The sequence below is a fragment of the Oncorhynchus nerka genome, linkage group LG15, assembly GCF_034236695.1.
Source record: "Oncorhynchus nerka isolate Pitt River linkage group LG15, Oner_Uvic_2.0, whole genome shotgun sequence".
Lineage (NCBI taxonomy): Eukaryota > Metazoa > Chordata > Actinopteri > Salmoniformes > Salmonidae > Oncorhynchus > Oncorhynchus nerka.
The window spans coordinates 85,657,428-85,680,251 of NC_088410.1; the positions used below are offsets into that span (position 1 = coordinate 85,657,428).

A 22,824-nucleotide genomic window follows, 5' to 3' on the forward strand; every position below is an offset into this window, starting at 1 on the left:
CAGCAAGTGTCTTTAAATAAAGAACTCCACAAATTGGAACTCCAATCTAGGATCTGTGGGCCGGAAAAAGCATTTAGCCTTCAAGTACTTTACTCTGGTAATCCTCAAATAACGAATATTACAGTGTGGGGAGAAAATGTGTCTCACAGATGTAAAAATATTAAGGATAGAAAAATGTAACTGAATGTTTATTACCAGAGCATTATTTACAATCTAAACCTCAAAGACAACATGCCAGTCAAACAATTGTATCAACTGAGAACAATGAACATGTAGAGAGGTGATGTCATGGACTATCCAGACACATACAAGAGTGGTAATCCTTCCAATTCCAGTTGTCTAGAGGATGCGATTTCAAAATAAGACATTGATACATTTAAATTCTGTTCATGCCACCAATAACCAAACTTTTTAAAATTAATTTCCTATTTGTCATCCGGTCAACATTAAGGTTTCTAGCAATAAGTATGATGGCAAGGCATTTGAAAAGAAATTCAGGAGTAGTTCTAGGTAGTCCTTCCTTTCATTTTTGTAATGTGCTACAGTGTCAATGACCACAAAAGCTTGAATTGCAATAGTTGTATGTAATGAGTCAGATATTATGCCTTCGAGAAGAGTTCTCACCTTTGTCACAATAGAATAAAACAATATAAAAACAATTAGATATTATTGAAAGTTCCACCACTAGCCAATTTTAAAATGTTTGCTTTCTCCTTACAGTTTTCCTGACCAAGTTGGAACCTAAAAGCACTAACACAGTTACTAAACATGCTTTCTTATAAAGGTACAGAAATAATAATAGAGTCAGTTTCAAGAAGGCAAGTCATCCTTCAATAGTCCAGTGGTCAAAGTTCAATGAAGTCCAAAAAGATGTAGGATGTGGTCAGTGGCAAACACCTCTTCTAGTGGAACCGGTGTATAAACTGTTGACAGAGAGGAATAGCCAGGGCTAGATCAGCTCTATAGTAGAGATGCAAAGCCATTATCTGTGGAGTCCTGCTGGTCAGACTTGCGGGAGCTTTTGCTGGGGTTGGGCGTGGTTGAATACTTGGGTGGGTATCGGATAAAGAGACGGTCTTCCTCCTTCTTGATCCAACGTAGAAGCTTGGTTATTGCGTTAATGGCACGGGCCTTAGTCACCAAGGGGCTAAAGCAAGTGTACAACTCAAATTTACTTGTGACCTACAGAGAAATGGACAGAGCATGAAATGAGTTGACTTAGCAGGTCCATTTCAACTATTATTAATTGTCTATTCATTTAGGTATGGACTGTATACTGCAATTCAGCTCTTAGTTACCAATGTTCTACATCATGACAATAAACTAAACCTTAAATATATAAGTTTCAAATTCCTTCAAATTACTGTTGTGTTCCATTGAGCCGAAAGGTATGCAACATGAACGCTAGCAACAATCCATCATAGCTCAAATACTGCAATGTAAACTCTGGAACAGAATGCAAGTTTGTGAGACCCTAGCCTCCAGACTAAAACAAGTTTCAGTCAATAGACCTGCCCATAGTAGCACTACGTGTATATTCCCTGTGGGCGTGACATACCCAGGCCAGCAGGGTTTCCCTCTCTGCCACATGGTAGATGAGCTTGAGGGGCCGGCAGGAGCTGTGGATGCGACCGTGCATGTAACGGTACAGGTCCAGCAGCCGCATCCTCTCCTCCTCCGTGCTGTAGGGAGCCTCCATCTCTGGGCTGAAATCAACAGCACATCAAACGTCTTAAACAAGGACAGGGCAAGACCTTAGATATTATGCAGTGTAAATATCGGCCAATTGTATACATCAGAAAGAAATTGCCATAGAACAGTGTGTTTGGAAAAATAAAACATGTTTGCTTCTCCCACTTTGATCATGCTGCTCTAACGTAAGTCAGACTGTTAGCCTTTCAATAACTCAGTTTGCAAGACACAGCATTGCATGGTGAGTATTTATTTTCCCTGTTTTATTAGATTTTGGAAGTTGGTTCTCACTGGTACAGCTGGTCTAATAAGAAACCCAAAGATGGCAATCAAGATAATTAAGAAATAATTGAAGTCATGCTTCACTTACAGTGAGAGTGATACAATCTTATCAGTATCATCATGGATATCATGCACTTTCAATGCATATGATTCTGTAATGTTAATATGGCCATCATAAGCAATAGGTCTACTGGAGGCTGCATGTGATCCGACCTGCTGAGGCACATATTTTGATGTACTACACACCACAGGAGGTTGGTGGCATCTTAATTGGGGAGGACGGGCTCCTGGTAATGGCTGGAATGTAATCAGTGGAATGGCATCAAATACCTAGAACATGGTTTCCATAGGTTTGATGCCATTCCATTCGCTTTGTTCCAGCCATTATTATGAGCCCTCCTCCCCTCAGCAGCGCTACACATTTTTAATTTAATTTAACCTTTATTTAACTAGGCAATAAGAACAAATGCTTATTTTCAATGACGGCCTAGGAACAGTGGGTTAACTGCCTGTTCAGGGGCAGAACGACAGATTTGTACCTTGTCAGCTCGGGGATTCGAACTTGCAACCTTCCGGTTACTAGTCCAACGCTCTAACCACTAGGCTACCCTGCCGCCCCACATCTCCCCTTTGACATTACTTTTTGAGTAATTATGTTTGTAGGCTAATCTTTCTGCGCATTAACACAGAAATGCAGAAACACTATTTAGTTAAAACATGCAAGAAAGTAGTAAAATGACAAAGACAGATGTGAATCATTCTTAATCATTCACTGGGTGAAGGTTATACAGGCACAATCAAAACATACCACCTACCTGGTGAACTGGGTGAGCTGCTTGTGGTTGTCTGGGACATCAAAGGGCTTGTACATGAAGTGCCTGAGGTCTGAGACACCCACCTGGCTCACGCTGTAGGAGTGGGCATTGGCAATGAGCCTCAGAGAGCTCTGAGCCAGCATGGCCAACTCTATCCTCCTCTTACACTCTGCCACCGCATAAAAAGCCTCCTTATCCGTGGAGAGCAGCAGCAGACACACAGTGCATTCTGGGGGGTCCAGGTAGGAGATGTAGGCATAGAAGTAACAGTCAGGGTTAAAGAGAGGCAGGCAGATAGGAGTCCAGATCTCTCCAGCCTGGAAGGCAGAGGAGGCCCCAATGAGGTTGAGCAGCAGGTGGACATCAGCAGGCTCCAGCCTGGTGTCCTCAATCACCGTCTTCTCCTGGACAATGGTGAGCAGCTGGTTCTTGGCAATGAGGATGGAGAAGACCAGGTTTGGGGTGATGGCCTTCTGTAGGATCTGGCTGAGGGAGTCCCTGAGAGAGGAAGTCAGGGGCAAGCAGTGCACCGCTGCCAGCAGGAAGCTGGGGTCTGAGTCCACCAGGTTGAGGAGGCCATCCAGGATCTTCTCGGAGCCGGCCAGTAGTCGCCGCAGGTCATAGTTCTTCTTGTGTTCGAAGATACGTGTGATGCTGGCCTGGGTGAGCATGCTGATGATCTGGTAGTAGACGTACAGCAGCTCAGCACGCAGCTGCTGCTCTGACTGACGGCTGCTTGACACAGACACCAGCACCAGAGGACCCTTCTGCATGAACACCACCGTGTGCCCGTCTGAGGGAAGAGTAGAGGTAGAGACACAGGGAAACATCACGATGTAAAGCTGTACAGAAGGAGCCAAGTATGCTACAAAAACACCTATAGTAACTTATTGTCATAGTCAAGAATGTAAGGAAATTCTAGAAATGCTCACCTGAGTAGACAGAGCGGATCATGTTGTCACTACTCTGGACAAAGGACACCAGTGCCATCATGACTCCCATAGTGGACGACAGGGCCTCTTCACTGCCGTAGCGGGAGTAGATTGGTTTCCCTGCCTCACTCAGGACAAACACATGCTTCCTGTGCTGCCTCCAGCTCTCAGCCATCACGTCTTCATCACGGTAGGATGGGGGGGCCTCTGGGGCGCCAGTCTCTGAAAGTGTAGAGGACATCCCCTTCACTCCCATATCTTGTTCCTCCAGTTTACCTCTGGCCAACATAGTGACCACAAACTCCCCTGAGTCGTCCTGCACATTCTCAGCTGAAGATGAAGCCTCTTCTGGCACAGTCTCTGGTTGACCACCTGAACTGTTATGATATTCTGTCTTATTGCACTCATCAGTCTCTTCATCTTTTACCTGGTCAGGAGCCGGTTCTAGTTCCTGGTCAGGGACCGGTTCTAGTTCCTGGACAGGGGCCGGTTCTAGTTCCTGATCAGGGGCCGGTTCTAGTTCCTGGGTCCCCTCCTCACCCATAGTTTCTGATGGAGGTGGATTCTTAGGCTCCTCTAAAGTCACATTGGTGCCGTCGTCTTCTCCCACTGGCCCAGCAGGCTCAGGAACTGTGTGAATTTCAGAGGGCAGAGCATGAGTGAGATCAGCAGAACCTGAAAATCACACAAATGAACTCAGTAAAATAATTACAAACACTGCTGATCCCCCTACTTACTGAGTGGAGGCATGTCAATATCAGCTGGATGTCATTAAAGATGAGCTAACTTTCATTATAGATTAGATATCACATGCTATTAGAAAGGCATTTCATTACCAGTTGACAGTGTGCAGTCAGAGGATGGATTCTCACTCTTTATCTCCTCCATCTCTCCCTTTTCTTGATTGTCATCTCTCTCCATGTTGACATCACAAACACTGTAAATCACAGAAAAGGAAGCATTCATTGGCATACTAGTCATTCATTTGATATTCAGTTAACAGTAACAGACATACTACAACAGCACACCACTAGCGTTCGAGCTACGCAGCTAGCCACAAACTGGTAATGCAAGTAACTAATGCCTAGATAGACGGACAAGCCTAAAATGGGTCATTATGGAGTACCTTGGAATATGGAATACCTTCCTAATATTGAGTTGCGCACCCCATTTGCCCTCAGAACAGCCTAAATTAGTCAGGGCATGGACTCTACAAGGTGTCAAAAGCGTTCCATAGGGATGCTGGCACATGTTGACTCCAATGCTTCCCACAGTTGTGTGAAGTTGGCTGGATGTCCTTCAGGTGGTGGACCATTCTTGATACACACAGGAAACTGTTGTGTGAAAAACCCAGCAGCATTGCAGTTCTTGACGCACAAACAGTGCGCCTGGCACCTACTAACATACCTGGTTCAAATGCACTTAAATATTTTGTCTTGCCAATTCACCCTCTGAATGGCACACACACAATCCATGTCTCAAGCTTTAACCTGTCTCCTTCCCTTCATGTACACTGATGGAAGTGCATTGACACAGCATTGGTCAGTCTATGTCATGGTAAGTGCAGGTGTTCCTAATTTGTTGTACACGCAGTGTGTGTTTAGTTTTGGTAACAAACACTCACTGACTAGCATCTTGATCAGATTAAAGCCCCTGCAGTAGGAACATATTTAAGTAACGTTAGCCGTTTGTTACTGGCAACATTAGCTTTTTTTACTAGGCTTTGAACTTCAACTTAATTTAACTAGCTAAATTAATTTCCTACAACAGATGAAGCCAATATGCATCGCTATACAGACCAGAAAACATCACAGTTAACATTAGCTCTAAATTAAAATGCCTTTATCTAGCTAACTGGATTAATACGATTAGCAGGCAAAACAATTTTGGGCTAATGAGTTAACGTTACATATCTAACTATCTAACTAAAACTAAATGAAGTACCTAACTAGCTAGATGATTTAGATGTTATTGCAGGCTAAAGCTACCCTCACTACGTAACATCCAGCTAAATACATTCCAGTACTGTACTTCCCAACCCTCCAGTTTGCCGAACACAATAAAGCAGCCAGCTAGTTAACTATAGTAGCTTTAGCAAATACCTAACGTTATCAATGTAGCTACAATACTAACACAACTTGAAATAATGTAACAAACACATTTTACGTTTGGCTATTCCGTTGTTAAATCATCGGTAGAAAGGTATAACTAACTGGTAAACAAGTTGTTTTTCCACTCACAACAGCACATCCATAATCCCAATGGTGACGGGATTCATTGTCCAATGGTAATTTAGATGGAGCAAGTAATAAACCAATGAGGGAAGAAACTCCCTCTCCCACAGACAGGGTACGTTCCAGTGCGCTTTTTAGTTTTGTTTGTTTGTTTACGATTCGTGCTGGTTGCCGTCAATGCGCAGCCTTGTACAGACACGATTCCCTAAATCTAGACCAAAAAATATACTTTCAGATTTGACACAGAGGATTCTATTCTCCCCCAAAAGGTAGCTAAGTGTACCAAGAGCTAGCTATATGAGATACTGGTTATCTCATTATAATAGTACGGTTATTTGAATTGAAAAGTGTTTCGTGACATAACAATAAAGAAAATATTATTGCATCTGTGACTGAACTTTTCCTCCTCAATCTGTTTGACGAATGGGGTGATTTGAAACAGTCAGCGCATCGCCCGTTGGCTAGCTGTTACGCGTTTAGCCCCTGTTCATATAGCTAGCTATAGTAAACCTCAGTGGTTTAGACAGTTACTCGGCCTTGGTCATATTAATAACTAACGTTAGCTAGCTGGTTTAGATCAAATATGTTTTTTTGACAAAGCATACATTTTGGGTGTTGTTTTATAAAATGGAAGAGCCCTGGGATTTCGAGTTTTTATCCCGCATTGTGGACGGGTTTGTTTCGTTTCTTTCCGAATTTGTTGACGACTGGCTGGCTAATGATATGAGAGTGTCAATATTCAAGATATTGTTTAGTTGGCTCGTTGTCAGTCTCATTGCCATCCATTTTGCTTGGAAATTTTACGGAAACACTGTGAACGATATGTATTACCGACAAGGTAAGTGCTAAACTAGATAGTTATTCATATTCGAATATTTGCCACCATCATCACGTTTAGTTCTATAACGTTAGTTAGCTATGTCTGAAAGGCATGCTGCGATTAAGTGCTAGCTAGCTAACTTGTATTGCTTTCTAACGTTTAGGTACTGGTGGAAAGAATGGAGGCACACCTGACACTGCACCTCACAGGAGCGGATGGTAGGTGTCCAAGCATCCATATCTCCCTCCAGGTACCCCCAAATACTGACTGTTATTCTCCCCAGTCACTATACAGTGTCGTTTATAGGTGTGAACCTTTCCTTGTCTCATATCAGTGAATGGTTGTGATAATGTTTTCTATCTGTCAGGGAGAGTGCGGCAGGAGACAACCTCAAGACACATCGTGAGTGACAGACAGGACATAAGTTGGACTACATACAATTTGCTCTCTGTCTTATCAGACAGGGTTGCTGAGTAGACACAGACTTGCTAATGTTGTGCCTTTTCAAATGGACTGGAGTTCATTGATGAGGTGGGCCTGTGGACGCTTCCTTTGAGCTGAAGAAGTTTCTACTTGTTGGTTGTCATGACGATATAAACACCATGTAATATGCTAAGATATTCTCTCATATGCCATATCTTTTTTAATCTCATATCTTTTTAAATTTAGCTCCTCTGGCTCATGTACAATTTTACCTCCTTTTATTGGTGAGACATTCAAATATCCATCTGGCTACATATCCACTGATTGATATAGATTTACATGAAATGTTACTCTAATCTAGACAGAATCTGGAGAGACTCAACAACAAATGCTGTGAGAGTTGTGGGTTGGTGTGACTGCAGTTATGTTCATAACATATTGTATGAGTAAGGAGCTGTTCAGAGAGATGGTTTCTGTTTTTATTTTTGCTGGAGCAAGGCTACATAGTAATCCATGAAGATTGCGCTGGAGCAAGGCTACTGTGGAGAGAGTGGTCAGAGATAGAGGTCTTACATCAAACAGCAGCTTTCCTCAAATTCATATTTCTTATTCTTGACAGCCTGAGCCCTCAATGACTGTCTTTTGATTGTTATGAAAATATAAAACAGTGAAGACTGGGGTGCGTTCAGTTTGATTGAACATTTGCTACATTGTTTATCTGTTTGTACTAAATGACACGTTTCCCCAAAACGATATTGAACAGATTGCGGTAGGTTTGCTCTGTTTCGTGGGTCTGACAGGTTGATGCTTGAAGAAAGTGAGTGACGTATTTAAAGGTAAGCGGCCATGCTGACAGCCTTCCACAACCCAACCCCTCCCTGTTTTTAACTGGCCATTTAGAACAGCACCGTTTCCATTTGATTGAATGTTGGAGTATGTTTTTTTTGTACTGAACGCAGCCCTGTCTTCTGATTGCTGTGAAAATATTAAACAGTGAAGGCCAATAATACTTTTTATTGTCTCAGGTACAGGTTGGTACCTGTAGCAGTCCAATGGAGTAGGCACATTGATTGTACATTTTATGTTATGGTCTTGTGCAGTTGATTGGTACATAAATAATTTTGTTTCAAATTCTAATTTCCTAATGTTATTTTTTTTCATTGTCTATAACGATGTCTAGCACACAACTTAGTCCAGCAGATAGGTGACATAAAATGGAAGAATTATGATACAAGTATCAAACTTGGTACACTAATACTAGATACTTTAAGGAACATTTTAATGTTTTTTTTGCAGCCCGGGGAGCTTGTCAGTCAACCATTGTGGCTATTTTTAATAAAATGGCTACCTGTTAGAAGAAAATAGAGTAAAATCATTCCAAACAATATCAAAATAACTCATTCATCTACCCCAGATATAGACAAATCTGATCATAAAGTACTCTTAAGACCTTAATAAGGGTCATATTGAGGTCACTGACCATAGTCCAGCAGCTATGTGAAAAAATGATAGAGCCACCAAATTTCACACATTGCTAAGGCATGTCTAAATAACTATTTTTGTAGTGCCATCGCAGATTTGGTCAATTACACCACCCTGGCGTCATTTCCAAAATGGGCATTGAAAAATAGGCTAAGAAATCTAAGATAGGGAATTAATTGGATAGATGTCACCAGGGGTATAATTCAATTCATTTAGACAAGTTTCTGATTTTTGCAATGTTACGAAGATGAAAAAAGGCTGCTCTTGAAATATTTTTGACACGTTCATCGAGTAACGCCAAGGTCCTTCAGTTTTATTTGAGATGACTGTACAACCATCTAGATTTACTCTGCTCCGGTCAGAGAGCAAGGAGACAGAGCCAAAGTTCACATATTTATTATGGACTTGTGGTTGGACATGGTAAAGTTGGATTTGTGTGTGGTTCTGAAACAAAGGAGAGACATAAGCAAGTTGCATAATGTAAAAAGGTAAAGGTGATAAGGATGATTATATTAAACAAGGAAAAGTATTACGTAACTAAAATATACAAGGAAATAGGAAATGTACTTTTAACACAACTGGAAAGAAACTTGAGTAACGGCTTGACGGGCTCATTCACACCTTCAGTTTGTATTTAAATCCTATCAGGGCAGTCCTGATAATTAGTGACAAGTGTGTGGCATTGAGAAAGAGTCAACAGGTGAAAATCAACTTGGTTGATTAAAGTCATCTCTGTAGTATTAGAGAGGAACGTCCAAAGTGAGAGGGATAACTGGACGCAAAATCTGTCTTCTCCAGCAGGTGTTTTTCATTTTTTCTCTGGCCAAGCAAGGCATTTTTGTATGGAGATCAATGAGTGTCGAATTTGGTGAACAAAATTCACCACTGAGTATAATAGGTTAAATCTGCAATGGCACTATAGCTAGACATCTTTGTTTAGACTTTTACTATGTGTAAATACTGAAAGGTCTCATAATGGGTTACCTGTCTCTCTCTGCTGGACATAATGCATTCCTATGTAGTTTTACCCAAAGTGATGTGTACAGGGCAGGTTTCCTGTCTTTAAAAAAAATTTAATTGACAAAACATATCATTGCAATCAGTAGACTTCAGGGAACACTCATGACTTTCTAGAGTGTTTACATGTAAAACTATTGGAACTAGTCATGGAAAAATTCATTTGACATGTTTTCACCACAAGTTTAACGGATAAGTATATATGGCGTTTGCGAGCCATTTTGTGTTTTCCAGACCCTCTAAAACATTTGAAACCATCATTGGGCTGTAAGTACCATTTAATTTTATGGCGACATGTCCAAGTGAATCCTGTCCAATATGGCCCCATGCAGCTGGTTATTGGTCATATGGGAAATGGCAGCCAGGGGGGTAATGGACCAAATCTAATGGCACTATAGCCAAGAATAACGGAGACATGCCCCAGCTGTGACATTTCTTGGCTCTATCAACAAGTTCAAAATGTTTTCCCATAGTCATTGGACTATGGTCAAAATGACCTCAATATGACCCCCTTGAAGGTCTTAAGAGTAGGTTATTGTCTATGTTATTTGTGGGGTTTATTTAGTGGGTAGATAACATTACAAAGTCATTTACATATTATTTGGAATGACTTTACCCTATTTTCATCTAATAGGAAATCAGAATGGCAGGCATTTTATTAGACTGCATCCAATCTTCAGAAATGTTCCTTAAGGTATCTAGTATTAGTGTACTATGTCTGATACTTGTATCATTAATTGGAACATTCTTGGGTATATTTGCCTATATCTGCCTGACTAACTGCTCTGTACAGAAACAATCTCTTCACAAATAACACAAAAGTACACTATTTACTGTATTTATTCTTATCATAGACATAACTGACTGCTGCTTTTTAAATTAAACATGGATCTCCAAAAGGGCTTGCTGGAAAGAATATCATGGTCATGGTCAGCTTTGAAAAGCTGCTCTCTGAATATACTCAGTCTGCTCTGTATGGATTCATACTGAAATGTGTAATTGACAGCTTCCATGCCCTTGTCTTCATCAACGACCAGACACAACTATGGGGATTGGTGGGATGAGCAGCATGTGCACATCCATCACATTGGTACCTGTTAACCCTGGTAGGAGCAGCCGCTGCCCACCAGACAGGCGTGAAAAGAAGGTGAAGGAATCATTGTTGACGAGGAAGCCATCAGGGTCGAGCCCCTGTGCTCGTGCTTCTTTGCCAAGCCCCGCGTCTGTGACTGCCCCTGCTGCCTCAGTTGGCCCGTCCTGACCATCGGTCCCACCACTCAGGAACAGGGGACCCTTCGGAGGGAGCTCCATGCCTGCCAGCTCAAGCCCTACTCTCAGGGCCAGCTCCTGGTTCCGCCCACCACGCCCCTTGCCTGTCAACTGCACAGTGGGCTCTCCCCCAGCCAGCAGACAGGTGGCTCCCCAGCCCTCCCCACGCCCCTCACCAAGCACCTGCATAGCACGGCACAAGTCCCAGCTTTCCACGCCTGTCTCGGGCCCCAGCTTCAGAATCTCAGCAGGCAACTCAGGAGGAGGCTCGTCACGGGAGCAGGCAAAGCGAGCCAGTAGACCATAAAGGCGAGAGACAGACTGTACGTTCCCGCACACCCCTGGCGACAGCACAACTGGACGGAATCCGAGCTCCCGCGCACGTCTCCCTGCGCATTCCAGAGCAATGCTATTGGAGCCAATCACAGCATTGAGAACATGTGCCGCCCTGTCTGACTGCTCTCCAGACTCCTCCCATCGGGGAGCTGAGCGTCCAAGCACCTCTTTCACCGAGACAGGGAGAGAGGAGGACAGCCCGTAACGTTCAAGGATCGACCAAATCTCCTCAGGCCACACCTCAGTCCACACTGTGGGGCCACTGGCTATCAAGTCCAGGGGATCTCCAATTACATCAGACAGAACCAGGGCCACCACCTGTTATAAAATGTTAACAGGAACATTTTATTCGGCCAAATACAACCAGAATGTAAAGCTAATGTGCAAGAAGTTCAGGTCTTTGGGTAAAAGTTCTATAATGAGCTAGTACAGTTGTGCTCTTACCTGAGCAGGGTGAGCGCAGTGTGCAAGTCCTCCTCCTTTCAAAATTGACAGGGCACGGCGTACAGAGTTAAGCTCCTGAATGGTGGCACCAGCACCAGCCAGTCTGCGTGTAACATCCTGTTTCTCTTGAAGAGAGATTGGTGGGACTGGTGCAGGCAAGAGTGCAGACCCTCCTCCTACACACACACACACACGGTATGTACATATTTATGGACAACCTGTAGCTTCAGTGATTCAAATTGAGTAATGACTAGTTTGTGTGACAGTTACATGATTTAATAGTTTGGTATCAGTTTACCTGAGATGAGTACAAGCAACATGTCATTCTCTGTTAGTGTGCTGACCAGCTCCTTGATACATTCGGCTGCCCTCTGGGCATCAGCATCTGGCAGGTTGTGTTTAGCTCCCTCCATCACTGTGATGCGACTTCCATCCTTCAACAACATCTGGCTGAGGTGGAATTAAAACAGATTAAGAATTAATTGACCAACCAAACCCATCCCACCCACAAACAATCTGGTTCTAGTGTGAGTTGCTTACTCTTTCCCATGCTGCCGTATTGTCTCCTGAATGCCGTGTGGCACACTGATCACTCCTCTCACCAAGTGGTCCCCCACTATCCTCTCTGCCTCGGCAGCCATGCCCAGCACAGCTTTGCCAAAGCCTACCAGGTGAAGGTTGTTCTTTAGCGTGAAGCTGCGTCCATTCACTAGGAGGGTGTCTCCTGTACGCTCCAGACCCCGCCGCATCACAATGTCTGGTTGCACAGCTTCGATAGCCGTAGCAAACACCTCCCGTGCTCGCATGTCCAGTGACATTCTGCAAACTATGGCTCGCCTCACCCCCACAGGAGCCAGTAAAGATAAAGGCCGATACAGGGACACAACACAAGCCATCAGGCTGTCCTTGCAGGGAGCACCTAGCGGACAGGAGAGAAAAGGCAAAAACCATGTTTCTCGATCACAGGATGTACTGTAAATTATGACCACACCCTTTGCGGTTTCTGCTGTTATGATTTTACTGGTAATTTACCAAAAGGAGTACACCCAAGAGAATCCAGATAGGTCAACTAGTAGGTCAACTTTGTCACTTGCCTTGAGATGCCCACCAAACATGTTGGATAACCCCATAGTCTCTGCATTTAGTTGACAAGTCATTGACTGAATCCTACAGAGGTTGCCTACCTGTACACCGGGTATGGTGAACCTCTGGATTTCCTCTGTGCTCCGTGTGCGAGCTGTGTATTGCAGAGTCGGGATTAGCACTAAAACAGTGTGGCAAAATCTGGACAGAGCTCAACTCAAGTTGAATGTGTACCCTATGTGTAATGATTGACTCAAGCCTGACCATAGGGCAGGAAAAGTGAGCAGTCTGCGTGTTTGTCTTTTTTAGATGTACAAATCAGCAACTACCCAGGGTCAAAACACACAGCAGTATTCAATTTGAGCAACTAGGTATTAAAAATATTGACTGGAATGAGGATAGATCCACCTTGTGGCAGGGTGGATGAGTGCTGAATATTCAAACCTCACTCACATACAGCTAACTGCCAAAATAAAGGAAACACCAACATAACATTTCTTAATAGGGCGTTGGGCCACCACAAGCCACCAGAACAGCTTCAATGCGCCTTGGCAGATTCTACAAGTATCTGGAACTCGATTGGAGGGATGCGGCACCATTCTTCCATAAGAAATTCCATCATTTGGTGTTTTGTTGACGCTGGAAACCGCTGTCTTAGCGCCGCTCCAGAATCTCCCATAATTGGGTTGAGATCTGGTGACTTGACACATACATACATCATTTAAACCTGATGTATGTTTATTTTGAGACCACCCTTAAAGTAAATGATGGGAAACTACATTTTTTTGTTTGTTATACATTACCCTAAGCATGGGATGTTAATTGTTTAATTAACTAATGGAAACCACACCTGTGTGGAAGCACCTGCTTTCAATATACTTTGTATCCCTCATTAACTCAAGTGTTTAATTTATTTTGGCTATTACTTGTACATCACTAACGTCAAGATGGGAAGCACAGTACACAATTTGTTTTCCATGTGCTTATCACCTGTCGTTGGCTAGGCTATCACCTGCAAGCTGGTAATGTGATGGGGAGGCAAATGTCTCAATGACAACTACCACCACTAAAAAGCAAGACATTTCTAGGTAGCCATTTAAACCATGTTCTCGGAGCTACACGTTTTCAGTGTATCTGAAAAATGATTGGATAGGTATTATGGGAATACCCCACCCTGCCCTCTGATTGGATATGTGGTTTCTGTTGCAAATCGTTTTGCAATCGGCGTAATGAATACACCCCAAGGCTAGGGGTCGATTTACATAACCCAATGACTTCAAACTCACCTGCATTGCTACTTCGGTTACTCTGTCTTGACAGTCAGAGCACGTATTATTGTATGACTGATAAGTAGTTACAATTATTGTAAATGTGAGAATTTCTCTGCTCCATTTTTGTCTGTATCCAAAAGCGTTCTGATTGCGTCTTCCTTGTTTATAGTCTGTGCTCTTATGGTTGTGTGCAAAACATGAACTGACTGTACCGCGATAGTTGTTGTATATCGCGAGAGTTAATGCGCGTGTCTGTGGAACTTGCGGGTAGCGGACGTATGGAAGGCGGTGCTTTTACATGACTCGTGTAACAAGTGTACCAGGAGGTCTTTCTTTACAGTTTTTGAAACACACAGTTCTATATATTTTTTCTTCAAATAGTGAAGCTCCTATTTTAAAACCACATAAATAGATGATCAGATAATAGATTCGAGTAGAAAACGAGGGTCTGCTCCCCCTCAAAGAGCCCATCATGAAGCTGACGGACAATGTGCTGCGGAGCTTCAGGGTTGCAAAGGTTTTCCGAGAAAATTCAGACAAAATCAACTGTTTTGATTTCCAGCTCAAACGGCGAAACCATTATTTCTAGCAGCGACGATGACTCCCTGGTTTTATACGATTGCCAGGAGGGAAAGTAAGACATGCATCGAATTCATATTAATCGACCGTTTTTTTCCCCCGAGCTGCCTGTTAGGGTAGGCCGACCCCTGTGCTGTAACTAAGATCTGCTCCGTTAGTACTAGTGAGGCCTACTGCGGTATGCAAATTCCCCGGGCTCGAGTTAAGACACGATCGAGAGTTTGAGCGGATGCAGGTCTGGGTTGTTAGCTTGGTAACAAAACTATCAATTGTATTTAATCTTATTTCCCACAAGCGTGTATATTGTGGAGGTAGAATACATAACGATATTTAACAATTGTATGTGCTCGTCGAGGTTAGCACTATACGTTGCTGTTTTAACCGCCCGTATTATGATTGTTATTGGGATTTCAGAGGCTGTTGGCTTTGTTTCTGTGCCAGCAATCTAACATCGTTCCTTAAATGTTTTTCCTCTCCATCCTGTGCTGGTCCAGACCCAAGCGGACCCTCTACAGTAAGAAGTATGGAGTGGATCTGATCAGGTACACACATGCAGCCAACACCGTGGTCTACAGCTCCAACAAAATTGATGCTATGTTAGTGAGGCGATTTGTGATCAGTTGGCCTATATCTGTCGATAAGCAGTTGTCCATGTAACTCTGGCCTGGCACATTTCAGGAGTGTAATATTGTATGTATATAGAAGATTGTTCATGGGGATTTCCTGACAGGGCCTGACCGCGTTAATCTCAGCCTGGGGCGGCCATGCTCACCCTGGTCTGAGGTAGTTGTTTGTACAGTTTGAGGGTCCGTGATTCTGCCCGATAAAGGAGCTAACTGTACAAGCCACTGCCTTGCCTAGGGTGGTGTCTACTCATCCGACCTGCCCAGTGCCCATCGCCTCCAGGATCGGAAGCTCTACTTGCTCTCTAGTTGTCTATGGTGATGAATGGGAATGCTATGCTGTCATCGGCCCATAACCCCACGCCTTTATGATAATTGCAGACACTATCCGGTACCTCTCCCTCCATGACAACAAGTACATCCGGTACTTCCCTGGACAAAACAAAAGGTGAGGATTGAGACCGAGAAACCCAATTATCTGAGGGGTAGTTTAGGCTACATTACTGTACTATTACTTGAGTATTGTTTTTTTTTAACAGAGTTTGAGTTTATTTTATTTTTTACATTAATCTACGTTTCAGTAAAAGTGCCAGTTTTAGCCAGCCGGCTAATTTTCAATCGCAGTCCCTGGGCAGGTTATTAAAAACAATTACAATATAGACAATCATTGAGCAGTGAGCACACGCAGAGCAACATAGGACAAGCAAGACATAGCATACAGACAGAGCAACATAGGACAAGCAAGACGTAGCATACAGACAGAGCAACATAGAACAAAAAGCAGCAAGACAAAATTCATAAAAGCAACAAAGTGTTTCCACACCTCACAAGCTACAGACAACATGGAAATTGGCAATACACCGCTAGGGATTATGATCACAAGACATCAGGTGTTTCTCTCAAGGTAGATGTTTCTATACCTTTATCATGAATGTTTCAGAGTGACGGCTCTCTCCATGTCCCCTGTGGATGACACATTTATCTCAGGATCTTTAGACAAGACAATCCGGCTATGGGACCTGCGGTCTCTGAACTGCCAGGTGTGTTCCCTTACTCACTAGGTCTTAGAGGGTGACACAGCAAAATGACGTTGCCATGAAGCGGAACTGCAGATATTGCGATGGACGAGATGCACAACTTTGCTTTCACAGTCACACACAGTATCTGCACATGTGCATGAGTTCACTTCACACTTTTTACAATGTGGTAGCCACGGGACCAAAACAGCAGAGAAGTTGAGCCTGGCGCTTCAAAACTGTTTGCTTTCTACGTCATATCGCAGAGTCTACCTTGACCACTCCTTGACATTGCAGATCAATTGACTCTAGATCAGGGATGTAAACTTGCCACTTTATGTGATATTCACCTTTTTGATCTCAATAGGTCATCCATGGGAATATTGTAGATCCGTTAAAGAAAGTGCATATATCACCATTGAGCTATAAAAGAGGCACAAACAAATCTTCTCCCTGGGAGAATCTCAATTGCATACTCCTCGCCTCCTTCTCAAAACCATTGGAGAAGGTTAGAGGCGTGGGACCTCAGGATATCTCAACCAATGGACTTTCAGGAGAGAGAACGCACGGAGTATACAATTGAGATTCATTAACGTTACCGTCTCTGGCGGCTGTGTCATCACGCACTCCACGCAACAAACTTTGTTCCCGGCTGGAAAATTTGGAATGCAACCTGTGTTCGAAATGATGCTGAGGTTATAGTTGATAAGAAGCTAATTATAGTTGCACGTATGTCTCAATAGCGCAAATGATTACACACACAGTTATTAACGTTAGCTAGATACGTTAGTATTTAAGTGAACATTACCACCCACCAATTTTTAACATGTATTATTTCACCTTTATTTAACCAGGTAGGCCAGTTGAGAACACCTTTATTTAACCAGGTAGGCTAGTTGAGAACACCTTTATTTAACCAGGTAGGCCAGTTGAGTTACAATTGCGACCTGGACAAGCTAGAGCAAAGCAGTGCGACACAAACGACAGAGTTACACATGGAATAAACAAACATACAGTCAATAACACAAGAAAAAAGTCTATATACAGCGTGTGCAAATGTAGTAAGTTTAGGGAGGTATGGCAATAAATAACCCATAGTGGTGAAATAATTACAATTTAGCAATTAAACACTGGAATGATAGATGTGCAGAAGATGAATGTGCAAGTGGAGATTCTGGGGTGCAAAGGAGCAAAACAATTATAATAACATGGGGATGGGGTAGTTGGGTGGGCTATTTACAGATAATAATGGGGTATGTTTCTCATATTGAAATGAATGACTGAACACAGAATGAATCCTTACGCATCCTACAAATAGAATCTCAGAGCGTGATGTCAGATATATATCAGAATGAGTGCTGCATCCAATAATATCACGTGTGACAGCGGTGAGCAGCCAGCTGCATCCCCCTAACCAGACATTAGTCTACTCAGCTGCTTCTCTCCAGCCCTGGTGGGAGGATCTAGTGACAGGGGGGGTGGTTGAAATGAGTGAGGGGCACAATTTTTGGTGCTTCTTGCATTGGAAATGTATTGAATTCTGCTTCTATCACGCTATACCACAATAAACACAGTTCAAATGACGAGACTCTGACCATTGAGTGCTTTTGAAGTGACAGGTTGTGTGAAATCTGTAGTCCATCTATGCTGCACTGTATCAGCACATCAGACGGCTTCCTACACACTAAAGCAAGGCCGTTTTGCTAATAATATAGGCTAATGGGGCGGCAGGTAGTCTAGTGGTTGGGCCAGTATCCGGAAGGTTTTAGGATTGAATTCCTGAGCTGACAAGGTAAAAATCTGTCGTTCTGCCCCTGAACAAGGCAGTTAACCCACTGTTCCCCGGGCGCCGATGTCGATTAAGGCAGTCCCCCGCACCTCTGATTCAGAGAGGTTGGGGGTTGGGTTAAATGCGGAAGACACACTTCAGTTGAATAAGTTCAGTTGGACAACTGACTAGGTACTAGAGGTCGATCGATTATGATTTTTGATGATATGCAACGCAGGACAATCTAGTTAACCTAGTAATATCTTCAACCATGTGTAGTTAACTAGTGATTATGTAAGATTGCTTGTTTTTTATTAGGTAAGTTTAATGCTAGCTAGCAACTTACCTTGGCTCCTTGCTGCACTCGTATAACAGGTGGTCAGCCTGCCACGCAGTTTCCTTGTGGAGTGCAATGTAATCGGCGTCCAAAAATGGCGACTACCGATTGTTATGAAAACTTGAAATCGGCCAACCTCTACTAGATACCCCCCTTTCCCTATAAGATAGATGGGCTGTTTGTAATAGGTGAATTACCCTATATGAATGCAGCTGTACACACCGCTGTCTTACCAAAATAATGCAAACTAAATGCTGAAAGTAGTAGCCTTGTTATTCATGCATACAAACAAATACTATATAGCAGTCGAATGCAAACAGAACAAAGCAGCGGTACCAAGTAGACCTAGTAAACAAAATATTTGATCGATAAAGGAATGACACCATCTATATTTAGGCTAGTTGCGTTACCGTTGGAGATCCAGAACGCAGTGAGCTGCAGCCATGCTCAAATAGGCCTAATAAAGGCCTGGTTCAGACTTTGAAAATCATGCCGCTCATGAGTACAGCAACACGTTGTGATATGGCACAATACATTTCTGTGGATTACATTCGAACCCTGTAATCATTTAAGTAATGCCAGCCCACCATAAACATGTTCCCAGAGTATTGAGATTGTTCAAATATGTACTTGTTATTCCCTGAAATATTCAAATGATATGCACAAAAGAAGTCCTTTTTGGAGGCTTGCCAGTTTGCATCCCTGTTCTAGATGTAGTGTTGCGCTGGATTAAATATATTTCCTGTGACTGTCTCTGTCACTACCAGGGCCTGACGCACCTCCAGGGGAAGCCAGTTTGCTCCTTTGATCCTGAGGGTCTGATTTTTGCTGCTGGTGTGAACTCTGAGATGGTCAAATTGTACGACCTGCGATCCTTTGACAAGGTAACAGTAGTTATCAGGGCTTTCTGTTTTATAGTTGTATGTGTATTGAGAGCTGTGAATGCAGGTCAGTGGTAGATGGAGTAACTGTTCTTGTTGGCTTCTCTATAGGGTCCTTTTGCTACCTTCAAGCTACAGTACGACCGTACATGTGAGTTGACAGAACTCAAGTTCAGCAATGATGGGAAGCTCATCCTTGTCTCAACCAATGGGGGTGCTCTCCGCCTCATCAATGCCTTCAAGGGCGCTGTGATGCATTCCTTTGGGGTGAGAGATAATACGCATTCATGCGGACACTTAATACCTAGACGGACTCTGTTAGATACTTAATGCAAAGACTCTTGAACTGACATACATTTCACAACAAGAGCAAGTTACTCAAGAAGTAAATGATAGGCCTATACTTATAGACACTCCTCTATCCTACAGGGCTACAACAACAGTAAAGCTGTGACGCTGGAGGCCTCCTTCACTCCTGACTCTCAGTTTATTATGATCGTGAGGTAACAGGCTCTATGTTCTGTAAAGTAAGACATGAAAGTTCCAATTGTCTTCTTATTCTACCATAGAACAATTTGGTAGTAATTATTTGAAACTGCTAATTTCACCTAACCTGGAAACATTACACACACTAAAACAGTAGTTAAGCTTCCTCTTGTTTTTCCGTGGTCTGACGCTGGTTGTGTCTCAGGCTCTGAGGATGGGAAAATCCACATGTGGAATGCAGAGAGTGGGATGAAGGTAGCTGTTCTGGATGGGAAGATCCACATGTGGAATGCAGAGAGTGGGATGAAGATGGCTGTTCTGGATGGGAAGATCCACACGTGGAATGCAGAGATTGGGATGAAGGTAGCTGTTCTGGATGAGAAGATCCACATGTGGAATGCAGAGAGTGGGATGAAGGTGGCTGTTCTGGATGGGAAGATCCACATGTGGAATGCAGAGATTGGGATGAAGGTAGCTGTTCTGGATGAGAAGATCCACATGTGGAATGCAGAGATTGGGATGAAGGTGGCTGTTCTGGATGGGAAGATCCACATGTGGAATGCAGAGAGTGGGATGAAGGTGGCTGGTCTGGATGAGAAGATCCACATGTGGAATGCAGAGAGTGGGATGAAGGTAGCTGTTCTGGATGGGAAGATCCACATGTGGAATGCAGAGAGTGGGATGAAGGTAGCTGTTCTGGATGAGAAGATCCACATGTGGAATGCAGAGAGTGGGATGAAGGTGGCTGTTCTGGATGGGAAGATCCACATGTGGAATGCAGAGAGTGGGATGAAGGTGGCTGGTCTGGATGAGAAGATCCACATGTGGAATGCAGAGAGTGGGATGAAGGTAGCTGTTCTGGATGAGAAGATCCACATGTGGAATGCAGAGAGTGGGATGAAGGTGGCTGTTCTGGATGAGAAGATCCACATGTGGAATGCAGAGATTGGGATGAAGGTAGCTGTTCTGGATGAGAAGATCCACATGTGGAATGCAGAGAGTGGGATGAAGGTGGCTGTTCTGGATGGGAAGCACACGGGTCCCGTCACCTGCCTTCAGTTCAACCCCAAATTCATGACTTTTTCTAGTGCCTGTTCAAACATGGTAAGATTAGTTCTGTTGAAAACACACAATCTCACATACAGAATGCTCAGTAAATCTGTTTTGTCCTCTGCAGGCATTCTGGCTCCCCACTATTGATGATTGATTGAGAGGGCGAGAAGCTATGGAAGCCACAGGCAACGTGAGATCCCATTTAAAACCAGCAGGCGTCAGCACATCCAGCTCTTTGTGTGTGTGTGTGTGTGTTGCCAATTCAAGTTGATTGTAAGTATGTAGAACTTCAGGAATATAAATTGTCCGATTTTTGTGTTCTTTTTATACTTGTAACATTAAATGTTTTATTTTTTAACAAGTGTTGGACTTCTATGTGTGTCTTCCTAATCAGAGGTTGTTTACCTACACCCAGTCAGTGAACCACACGGCATCATTAGCACTAGCAGGCTAGTCTAGGCTAGTCTAACCTAGTCTAGGACAGCTGGGGTGTATTTGTTCAGACCAAGACCGTTGCAAAACGTTTTGCAACAGACTTTACTCCAAACTGAAATTGTTTTAGCAAGAAAAGAGTTTCAATTGGACAAATTTGGATATGTCCCTACCCGTTTGGTTCCTAGTGAATACACCCCTGGTGATTTATAATGTACTACCACAGTGCATTCCTAATATGACGTTTGTTTGTAGACTTGTCTCAACTGACAGGTTAATATCAACAGGAGGGTGTGTTCAGCTGGTGAAGTGTAATCTGTGTCTATGCCTAACCTCTGTTAACACAATCTTAGGGTCACACATTATCAAAGATTATCTGTTATATTGACAAGATTGTCGCATGACCGCTCTAACAATGGAAATACACAACCTCAAAAATGTAAGGCATGCGGGACGATGCGAGGTCAGGTGGGACCATTTTAGCCAATGAAAGGGCAGACGTTGTTGCAGAAATGCAATGTGCATCCACTTATTTATTTCGTAACAACCTAACAATTATTATCAAACGTATATTGAAGAAGCTTCACTGAGGCACATGTGCAATTACATTTGTTGTTGAACAAATTAGAATTCCTCTGGTTTTATTTTCGTGGGAAGATTTTGGACGGAGTAAACCCTTTTCCTCTGACGACCAATAGCTCTTCCCGAACCCCTCAATACTTGCCCAGCCTCTCAAAGAACAGTGCACATTACTGAAGTTATGGATAAATGATGACAAGGCAAGCAGGAACATGGGAATGATTGACCAACCAAGTCATGCAGGGATCCCTTGCAAAAGAGACTGGTCTCAATGGGATTCCCTGTCTAAATAAAGGTTAACATGCATTTAATGAAGATGGAAATACGTCAAGGCGTAAGGTGTGAATCAACAAGTAAGCACGTCTCCACAGTTTAATTCACCCTCGTGATAAAACCACAATATTTACTTGAAACTGCATTACCACTGTCTTCTTGGAAAGGAGCATGTCCACCCCTGAACAAGGTCAATTGGCAGCAATACTCTGAAACCTGCTGCTTGAAGTCACAGATGACAATTTAGTTAAAGTTATGTGCAACATACTAGGAAGAGGTCAGTGATTGAAGCAGTCATGCTATTCTTGGAAAGTGAGAAATTACAATTTACAATGAATGCAAAAAGGCGTTTGAGGTTCCTAATTTTAGAATTGCATTAGGGGTAATGGTAGTCTGAGGCATTTCAGGGAATTCAAACGTAGAGTTCTTGAAATAGATTCTAACAGTGGGCCAGTTTCTCAGAATATTGAATTAGGATGAAAATGTTCCAGTGTTTTTATTACTGTGTCCCTAATTAGATGTTGTCAACCATTTACAGTGATAGTAGCTCACTACAACCAAGTTATCTTCACAAAAAGATAAATCTATATTCATAATTTATAACTAATTACTTCTATTCCGATCAAAAAGTAGTCCATGAAGTACATGCTCTCAATGTTCCTAAGAAAAATATATTGTCAAAAAAATCTGTCATAGT

The 22,824-nt window shown here is 42.9% G+C and overlaps 5 protein-coding genes across 11 annotated transcripts; 3 read left to right on the plus strand and 2 right to left on the minus strand.

Moving 5' to 3' along the window:
- Window positions 1-175: 175 nt before the first annotated feature.
- LOC115143433 (vacuolar fusion protein MON1 homolog B-like) lies at window positions 176-6,065 on the minus strand. Of its 5 annotated transcripts, none has more exons than XM_029683864.2 (6): window positions 5,962-6,065; window positions 4,558-4,658; window positions 3,722-4,351; window positions 2,790-3,582; window positions 1,559-1,706; window positions 176-1,182 (listed from the first exon to the last, which is right to left on the minus strand). In XM_029683864.2, exons 1-6 carry the CDS (start codon window positions 5,997-5,999, stop codon window positions 961-963), a joined length of 1,932 nt encoding a protein of 643 aa, XP_029539724.1. In that variant the 5' UTR covers window positions 6,000-6,065; the 3' UTR covers window positions 176-960. The 5 variants fall into 5 exon arrangements, with proteins under 5 accessions (XP_029539724.1, XP_029539723.1, XP_029539726.1 ...); XM_029683863.2 differs by having other exon boundaries at window positions 3,722-4,396; XM_029683866.2 differs by having other exon boundaries at window positions 3,722-4,396; window positions 5,935-6,004.
- A 327-nt stretch (window positions 6,066-6,392) lies between these two features.
- On the plus strand, window positions 6,393-8,335 carry LOC115143439 (T-cell leukemia translocation-altered gene protein homolog). The gene is made up of 3 exons (XM_029683880.2): window positions 6,393-6,793; window positions 6,939-6,993; window positions 7,143-8,335. Exons 1-3 carry the CDS (start codon window positions 6,583-6,585, stop codon window positions 7,183-7,185), a joined length of 309 nt encoding a protein of 102 aa, XP_029539740.1. The 5' UTR covers window positions 6,393-6,582; the 3' UTR covers window positions 7,186-8,335.
- Window positions 8,336-10,521: 2,186 nt separating this feature from the next.
- On the minus strand, window positions 10,522-14,283 carry glyctk (glycerate kinase). Of its 3 annotated transcripts, XM_029683869.2 has the most exons (6): window positions 14,116-14,283; window positions 12,931-12,983; window positions 12,287-12,665; window positions 12,045-12,196; window positions 11,747-11,922; window positions 10,522-11,620 (listed from the first exon to the last, which is right to left on the minus strand). In XM_029683869.2, exons 3-6 carry the CDS (start codon window positions 12,640-12,642, stop codon window positions 10,724-10,726), a joined length of 1,581 nt encoding a protein of 526 aa, XP_029539729.1. In that variant the 5' UTR covers window positions 12,643-12,665; window positions 12,931-12,983; window positions 14,116-14,283; the 3' UTR covers window positions 10,522-10,723. The 3 variants fall into 3 exon arrangements, with proteins under 3 accessions (XP_029539729.1, XP_029539730.1, XP_029539728.1); XM_029683870.2 differs by lacking the exon at window positions 12,931-12,983; XM_029683868.2 differs by lacking the exon at window positions 14,116-14,283 and having other exon boundaries at window positions 12,931-14,103.
- Window positions 14,284-14,369: 86 nt separating this feature from the next.
- Window positions 14,370-20,083, plus strand: LOC115143441 (WD repeat-containing protein 82-B-like). Its single transcript, XM_029683883.2, has 7 exons — window positions 14,370-14,734; window positions 15,174-15,221; window positions 15,684-15,750; window positions 19,191-19,307; window positions 19,416-19,571; window positions 19,734-19,807; window positions 19,996-20,083. The coding sequence occupies exons 4-7, from the start codon at window positions 19,272-19,274 to the stop codon at window positions 20,000-20,002; spliced, it is 273 nt and encodes a 90-aa protein (XP_029539743.1). The 5' UTR covers window positions 14,370-14,734; window positions 15,174-15,221; window positions 15,684-15,750; window positions 19,191-19,271; the 3' UTR covers window positions 20,003-20,083.
- LOC135560253 (F-box/WD repeat-containing protein 7-like) lies at window positions 20,019-21,205 on the plus strand. The gene is made up of 2 exons (XM_065001980.1): window positions 20,019-20,894; window positions 20,968-21,205. Exons 1-2 carry the CDS (start codon window positions 20,019-20,021, stop codon window positions 20,995-20,997), a joined length of 906 nt encoding a protein of 301 aa, XP_064858052.1. The 3' UTR covers window positions 20,998-21,205.
- Window positions 21,206-22,824: the final 1,619 nt, after the last annotated feature.

Coding starts and splice junctions, on each gene's coding strand:
- LOC115143433 (XM_029683863.2), bottom strand. CDS start 5,999: ATGAATCCCGTCACCATTGGGATTATGGATGTGCTGTT. Junction 4,397..4,557: donor TGACTGCACACTGTCAACTG/GTAATGAAATGC, acceptor TGTGATTTTCAG/GTTCTGCTGATCTCACTCAT. Junction 1,183..1,558: donor GGGAAACCCTGCTGGCCTGG/GTATGTCACGCC, acceptor ATTTCTCTGTAG/GTCACAAGTAAATTTGAGTT.
- LOC115143439 (XM_029683880.2), top strand. CDS start 6,583: ATGGAAGAGCCCTGGGATTTCGAGTTTTTATCCCGCATTGTGGACGGG. Junction 6,794..6,938: donor CGATATGTATTACCGACAAG/GTAAGTGCTAAA, acceptor TCTAACGTTTAG/GTACTGGTGGAAAGAATGGA. Junction 6,994..7,142: donor GCACCTCACAGGAGCGGATG/GTAGGTGTCCAA, acceptor TCTATCTGTCAG/GGAGAGTGCGGCAGGAGACA.
- glyctk (XM_029683868.2), bottom strand. CDS start 13,096: ATGGTCAGGCTTGAGTCAATCATTACACATAGGGTACACATTCAACTT. Junction 12,197..12,286: donor ATACGGCAGCATGGGAAAGA/GTAAGCAACTCA, acceptor ATTCCACCTCAG/CCAGATGTTGTTGAAGGATG. Junction 11,923..12,044: donor GTTGCTTGTACTCATCTCAG/GTAAACTGATAC, acceptor GTGTGTGTGTAG/GAGGAGGGTCTGCACTCTTG.
- LOC115143441 (XM_029683883.2), top strand. CDS start 19,272: ATGGTCAAATTGTACGACCTGCGATCCTTTGACAAG. Junction 19,308..19,415: donor ACCTGCGATCCTTTGACAAG/GTAACAGTAGTT, acceptor GCTTCTCTATAG/GGTCCTTTTGCTACCTTCAA. Junction 19,572..19,733: donor CTGTGATGCATTCCTTTGGG/GTGAGAGATAAT, acceptor TCTATCCTACAG/GGCTACAACAACAGTAAAGC.
- LOC135560253 (XM_065001980.1), top strand. CDS start 20,019: ATGTGGAATGCAGAGAGTGGGATGAAGGTAGCTGTTCTGGATGGGAAG. Junction 20,895..20,967: donor CTAGTGCCTGTTCAAACATG/GTAAGATTAGTT, acceptor TGTCCTCTGCAG/GCATTCTGGCTCCCCACTAT.